This window comes from Dipteris shenzhenensis, chromosome 11 (genome assembly GCF_047967505.1).
Source record: "Dipteris shenzhenensis isolate YYH24624 ecotype China chromosome 11, Dip_SZ_1.0, whole genome shotgun sequence".
NCBI classification, from domain to species: Eukaryota; Viridiplantae; Streptophyta; class Polypodiopsida; order Gleicheniales; family Dipteridaceae; genus Dipteris; species Dipteris shenzhenensis.
The window spans coordinates 15,941,946-15,949,467 of record NC_141606.1 but is presented as its reverse complement, the minus strand read 5'-3'; the positions used below and the strand labels follow the sequence as shown (position 1 = coordinate 15,949,467).

Below are 7,522 nucleotides of genomic sequence, written 5' to 3'. Positions count from 1 at the left end.
AGGCTTTTGGGTTTTCAGGTCTTTTTCAGGGTATCACATTTGCTATGGCTGGGAACAATCAAGATTTATTTGGAGTTCTTCATGCAGATGATAAGTTGGATGGCACCAACTATCCGATGTGGTCTTATCTCATGAAACATATTCTTGTTGCAAAGCATTTGTGGAATATTGTTTCTGGGCCTGATCTGAGGCCAGCCAATGCTACAGTGTTTGCCTCTACTGCTGGTCCTTCTGCAGGGGATACTCTTCCTGATGCCTCTTCCTCTAGCACTCTTGCTGCTGCTCTTCCAACTCAAGAACAATCAAGATGGGATGCAAGAGATGCAAATGCACATTCATGCATTGCTTTATCATGCAAGAGAATCATTATTCCACACATCCGGTCTTGCAGGACAGCAAAGGATGCTTGGGATAAATTGGCTTCTCTCTATCAGATTCGCAATGAAGCTCGTGTTGCATATTTGAGAAGGCAATTATAGGAAGTCAATATGAATGAAGGTGAGTCAATGGAAGCATACTTGACAAAGGTCAAGGACCTCATGGAACAGCTTGCCAACATTGATGAGGTGGTGCCAAATTCACAGCTTGTCAGTACCACATTGAATGGACTGCCAGATACATATCAAGGATTTGTTACAACCCTTCGATTAGTGGCCATGGGTAATCCAGACCACTATTCTTTTGATCAGCTAGTTACTTTGCTTTTGCAGGAAGAGCAAAGTAGAGCTAACAGACAAGCCATTATTCCTGATCATGCATTTGCTTCACAGCAGATAGGAAGAGGCAAGGCTTCCAAGCCTATGGGCAAGCCAAAATCTGCGCATAGCAGCTGCAATTCCTCCCATGCATCTAAAAATACAGCAGATAAGGTAAAGAAGAAAAGATGCAACTATTGTCGCAAGCCTGGACATGACATTTCAGAATGCAGGAAGCGCATTGCTTCAGAGAAAAAGAAAGCAGGATTGACAGTTAATGCCTCACATGGTATTGAATCCCATGATCCAGAAGATGCTTCACATGCACATGCTCTTTAGGATGATTGGGTATGGGCTGTCCATTGCTCATTTGATCCATCCAAAGCTGATGCATTCTTTACTGCTAATGATGCTTAGTCCTGGTACTTTGACAGTGGTGCTTCCAAGCATGTCACTTCTTGCAGATAGTTGTTTCATTCTCTAGTTGATGCACCTCGAGGGGGGACTGTAACATGTGCTAATAATGCTTCATATGCTGTAAAAGGAGCTGGAGATGTGCAGCTCACATCCATTTCCAGCCATCCTGTCACTCTGACAAATGTTCTTTTTGTGCCTAGCATTGAAGTCAACTTGATTTCAATTTCAGCAATTGCAACTTCAGGTTTTAGAGTAATTTTTGATGGCTACAGATGTCTAGTTTATGATCTTTGTGATGACAATGCCATAGTTCTCACTGGCACTTTGCAAAAAGGGCTTTATCACCTTGATCATCATCCAGCTGCACTTTCTATTGAAGCATTGGCTATTTCAGATTCACAACTTGCTGAAACTCATCTTTGGCATGAGAGAATGGGCCATCTCAATTATAGAGCTCTTGCAAAGCTACATTCACAGCAGATGGCAAATGATGTACCTCAGACTCACACACTTTCCAAACATGTGTGTGAGGGTTGTCTTTTGAGTAAGATGCATCGATTTCCTTTTCAAAAGAATTGTCCAAAACTCTCACAAAGGAAATTGCAGCTAGTACACAGTGATGTCTGTGGCCCAATGAGGACAAATGCCATTGGGGGGTATAAGTATTTCATGACTGTCATTGATGATTTCACAAGATATTGCTGGGTATATCCTTTAAAGGCCAAATCTGAAGTTTTCTTATGCTTTCAGAAATGGCTGAATATGGTTGAGAATGAATAAGGAAGCAAGCTTGTCACCCTCAACACAGATAGGGGGGGTGAGTATATGTCAAAGGAGTTTGATGCATTTTTGTCCTCACGGGGCATTATTCATTCATGCACTACTCCTTACACTCCTTAGCAGAATCCTGTTTTTGAAAGGAAAAACAGGTCCACAATGGAGATGGCCAGATGCATGCTTAAGGCCAAATCTTTGCCTAATAAATTTTGGCTTGATGCAGTAATGTGTGCCAACTATGTGCTGAATAGATCACCTACACGGGCATTGAAGACTATTACACCTTATGAAGCATGGAAAGGCAGGAAGCCTTCACTTTCACACATGAGAGTTTTTGGGTCTCTTGCATATGTTCATGTACCATCTCAGCTGAGACATAAGCTTGATGACAAGGCAATCAAATGCATATTTATTGGTTACAGCTAGGAGAGCAGAGGGTATCGGTTATATCAACCAAATACTGGGAAGATTATTGTCAGTAGAGATGTGATCTTTGCTGAACATTCAGCTTCTCCTCTTGTGGACTGCAAAGCAAAGCCAGATGTTGACATGTTTGATGCCTTTGAATCTTGGTTACCTCTGCCATCATCAGAATAGGATTTTGACCAGCAACATGAGCCTCCTGCAGGCCCTCCACTAAGCACTAATTAGCCACAACCTCATGCTGATTTGCAGGTTTCTCTTCCGGCACAAAATGATCCCACTACTCATGATGTAGTCATTGAAGAAAGAGCTGTCAATAGATAGCAAAGGCAAGTTCTTAGATGGCTTCTTGATACATTGAGGGACAGCAAACAAGATCAGCCTTTTGCTGCCCGGACAAGATCAGGGAATAGACAGCATGGTCACTTTCTTGAGTTTGCACTCCTTGCTACAGCTTGCAATGAAGAGCCTCTGTGCCATAAAGATGCTTTTGACAGCAAACAGTGGATGGATGCAATGAGAGCTGAGTTACAATCTATTGCCAAAAATGACACATGGGAATTAGTAGATCTCCCTCCCGGCAAGCACGCCATTGGAACGCGGTGGGTCTACAAATTAAAAAGGAAATCTGATGGCAGCATAGATCGATACAAGCCCGTCTTGTTGCAAAAGGGTATGCCCAACAACAAGGCATTGACTTTGAGGAGACATTTGCTCCCACATCCAGGATTACTACCATTCGATGTGTCATTGCCATTGCAGCCCATCATCATTGGCAAGTGCACCAACTTGACATCAAGACCGCTTTTCTTCATGGGGATCTGCAGGAAGAAGTCTATGTCACACAACCTCCTGGCTTTGAGGTTGTTATTTCTGAAAATAAGGTATGCCGGCTTAGAAAAGCCCTTTATGGTTTGAAGCAGGCACCCAGGGCATGGTATGCCAAAATTCATGCACACTTACGATCCCTTGGTTTTCAGAATAGTTCCACAGAACCCACTCTTTATGTCCGTGGGAGTGGATCTGATTTTTTAGTGCTGATTTTATATGTGGATGATATGCTCATCACGGGCCCAGATACTCAGCAAATTGCAGCTTTCAAGGCTGATTTGCAGCAGATTTTTGACATGTCAGACATGGGACGACTCCGTTATTATTTGGGCATTCAGTTTGCTCATGTTGAGGGGGGTATCATGATGTCTCAGTCCAAGTATACTGGACAGCTCCTTGATCGTTTTCAGTTTGAGGATTGCAAGCCAATCTCTACTCCAGTAGACCCTGGCTTCAAATTCTCAGCTCATGATGGGAGCCCACCATGTGATATCACTCTTTATCAGCAGGCTGTTGGATGCCTTATTTATTTATGTCACACTAGACCTGACTTGCAGTATGCAGTATCTCAGCTTAGCAGATTCATGCACATGCTCAGTTCACAGCATTGGCAGGCAGTGAAGAGAGTCTTCAGATATCTCAGAGGCACTCAGGATTTAGCCCTCTTCTATGGTGATCAGGGTTCACTTACCATGCATGCTTACACGGATAGTGACTGGGTAGGATGTTTCGACACCAGAGTGTCACATACTGGCAATTGTTTTTTGCTTGGCAATTCATGTATCTCTTGGCTCAGCAAGAAGCAACCAACAGTTGCCACGTCTAGCTGTGAGGCTGAGTACAGGGCAGCTTTCACCACTACAGTAGAGTGTGTTTGGCTTCGACAGTTACTTACAGATCTTGGTATTTGCCAAACATCCTCCACTATTGTCTACACTGACAGCCAGAGTGCTTTGGCCATTGCGCGTAACCTAGTGTTTCATGCGCGTACCAAGCATATTGATTTTCACTATCATTATGTTCGGGAGCGGTTGTCAGCAGGAGACATAGAGTTGTCCTATCTTCCCACAGAGGACAACATAGCAAATATGTTTACAAAGGCACTTCCTCGTCCCAAGTTCGAAGTCTTCCGACAAGTGTAAATTCCCTTTGTTACATGATCTGACATCCCTTGTACATTCATAGGTGGCTATATCCTTTTGGATGAACATGTGCCACCATGACCAGAAACTACCAGGTATTCTGAGACGTTTCCAGAGTACTTCAGCCCATCCCATGGAGGGGGGTTTGTAGGCCATCTTCTGGTGGTTCTAGTGATGCCCTATAGGCCATGGTATGTGCCTTGTAGGCATAAGTGTAGGCACTTGTAGTGTTAGTGCCTTTTAGGCCACATAGGACACTTGGTCCTATGTGACACCTAGGACACTTAGTCCTAGGTCTAGGTACAAGTACCTTGTACTTGGATGTTTTTCATTATCTAAGATTTGACGTGACGGGTGTTCTTCTGCGACTCTTCGTTACCCGCACTCTCTCTCACTTCTATCCGATCCTACATATATGCTGTGTAGAATCCAAGTGCCGGGTTCCTACGATAGAACCATTGTTTGCCAAGAAAAATTTCCATTCCACCCCCTGATGCTAAACATGAGTTTTAAAGAGACAGCACTATTACGTACAAAATGTTGTGAAAGGCTACTCTCTTTGACGACCTGTCATGGAAGACCTTGGTGCCCTTTCTCGTCCTTTATTATCTTGTTTATACCCATGGTGTGAAGGGCATGTGTTCTGTATGGACTTGTCCTGGTATCTGGACCTGTTGGAAGGGGTTTTAGGACTGTTTAAGGAGTGCTAGTTGGAAGTAAAGCTAATCAAGGGATGTGAAGTAATAATGCTGAGCACTTGCTAGCCTTATGGATAAGGAGGAACAAGAGAGTGGTTTGATGGAATGTGGTGAGAAAGCAGGGTCTTCTCCCTGGTTGACCTGCAAATGATAAAGAAGAGGAAGCAAAGGCTAAAGAAGCTGCTGACTGGTTGTATGAAGATTGTTTTGATGATCTGGAAGTGGTCCTTTAATACAAGTGATCCCCCCCCCAAAAAAAAACTTTCCATCCCCTCCTTTGAAAAAAAATGATGATTATGAGCAGTTTCTTTAATATTTTTAAGGGCATTTTTTGCCTTGATAAATGATATATCGATACAAATCTTGTTAAAAGCATGTCTAGAAAGCCAATCTCATATGGCATATCGAGTGTTGTAAATGAATTTTAATTGAGTAAACTAGCGAGAGAGAAAGGAGACTATTTGTCTATAGCTTTGGAATGTTTCGTGGTAATCAATGGTAAAATATCTTCTTCCACCAATTAGGGTATTACTTTAAACAAGATCTCAGCATGGTGAAACGGGAATACTGTCGAACTGTTCCTTTTTTGGGACAGTTTTAGTAAACATGCTGTTTTTTCATGATGAATAAGGTTACGAAGTTTCATTTGAGAAATTAATTTGATGAATTGGGTGCAGGCCCACGGCTCCTTTCAAAGCAGAGGAACCTTCTTTCCCCTTTGGAGACTTGTCTGAAAAAATATCCCCTGCTGCAAAGCATTCTTCGCTTCAAAGTGTAAGTACCTGCGTAAGATTCACACATCATAGTCCCCTGTGGCATCACATTAAGTTCTTTTTTCAAGGTGCTGTCAATTTATTCTTTAATTGAAGATTGTTTGCTGTTGATTATTAATGAGCAGGCTACTTGCTTCCCAGCCTTACGAGCAACTCTTTTACCTCTGCCTCATTCAGCAGATGGAGCTTTTACTAGCTCAAGATAGTAAGTGTTTTCTGGATAATTAAACTGTATGTAGCCTTCAAACAGATTCAGTTGAAGTGTGTGAGATAGTAACCAGTTTGTGGGGAAGCTGTTGATCTGTGCTGTGTCAAGCCCCCCTCTTTTTGGGGATATGGCCAAAGATCCTTTTTGAATACAAGAAGAGGGAATCTTTAAACAAAAAGGGACAATGGCAGAGAAAGAAAGAAAAGAAAAGAAAGTAAAATTTATTAAAGTCTTCGAAGACCGATAGGTCTATGAGACTATAAGAAACCTGAAGGGTGGAGCTACTGAAATGTACATCATCACCCTGTTGGAAAGGTCACCTCCCCATCTGTAAGCCCCCAAATGAGGAGTGCGTGGGGGAGGGAGACCTAGGGCAGGATGTGCCCAAAGAGAGATTACTTGGATGTGTGGATCTGGGACAGATCTGGAGCATTCATGGTTGGTGGGGTATCCCAAGGATGAAAGGCTGCATCAGGAGCAGCTCATGTGCAGGAAGATGGCGGGGACATAGTGTCTTGGATCAGGCCTGGCATGAGGCACTCAGTGGACTGCAGCAGGACCCTATGAAAGGCGCGGTTTTTTGATCCGCCTTTTTCTTTTTGCAGTCCTTTGCAAAATGTCCGGGCGTATCACAATAGAAACACTTCTTCTTGTGCTTCCTCTTCGAAGTCCCCTCATCGTCAGAGTCGTCTTTATTGGACTTGCCACCATTAGGCTTGCCCTTTCCTTTGCCAGCAGAATCCTTTGCCAGCATCGCCTTGTCGTCTTTGTCCTCATTGTAGAGCTTCTCCCGAGCTTCCTCCTGTAGCAGTAATGGACACAACTCCTCACACGTCAGAGGTTTGGTCCTCTGTCTTGCTGTCACAGCCGTAACAAAGCTCTTGAAACTCCGAGGCAATCTCCTCAGTACCATCAAGGCCAGATGGCATGAGTCTGTCTTCTGACCAATTGTTGCCAACTGATCTCTAACCACCTTGACCTTCGTCAAATGGCTATGTACCGTATCTCCTTCTTCCATATCAAGATTGTAGAGTTGATGTTGAAGAAGCACAATCCGGGAGGTATTGTCTGTCTCGTACAAATCCTTCAGGGTGGCCCACGCCTCTACTGACGTCTCGGCCAGCTGGATATGCAGAAGAACGGAGTCCGCCGTAGTCCCTATGATTATTGCCAGGGCATGGGCATCTCTTTCTTCCCAAGCTTCAAGCTCCTCTCTGTCTACTGCCATGAGTACCTCCCCTTTACTGTCCACCATGTCCTCCGGCTTCAACTCCTCTCCCGTGGTCAACTTCCACAACTTCCGAGCCACTAAATGACTCCGGATCTTCACTTTCCAGATCGGGTAATTAGTCCCGTCCAGGTTCCCAGACTCTCCAAAGTTAGGGATAGTGAAAGAGAGAAAACTGGAGGAGGAGGAAGGGAAAGCAGGGGCTGAAGAGGCTGTAAATGTCGACATCTCTGCTGTATATACCACTCAGCAAAGTCAACCAAACTCAATTTCAATAAACCAGAACTCTGAACGCACCTGACTGAACCTGAGTCACCCTCCTTCTCGCAA

The 7,522-nt window shown here is 43.9% G+C and overlaps 1 protein-coding gene across 1 annotated transcript in view; it reads left to right on the top strand.

Annotated features, from left to right (window-relative positions):
* The window catches only part of LOC147896672 (paramyosin-like protein), a 157,080-nt gene that overhangs the window by 53,880 nt on the left and 95,678 nt on the right, over window positions 1–7,522 (top strand). The window contains exons 6-7 of the mRNA XM_087381551.1: window positions 5,661–5,757; window positions 5,882–5,961. Of these exons, the coding sequence (XP_087237677.1) occupies window positions 5,661–5,757; window positions 5,882–5,961 (177 nt within the window). The remainder of the gene's footprint in view (window positions 1–5,660; window positions 5,758–5,881; window positions 5,962–7,522) is intronic.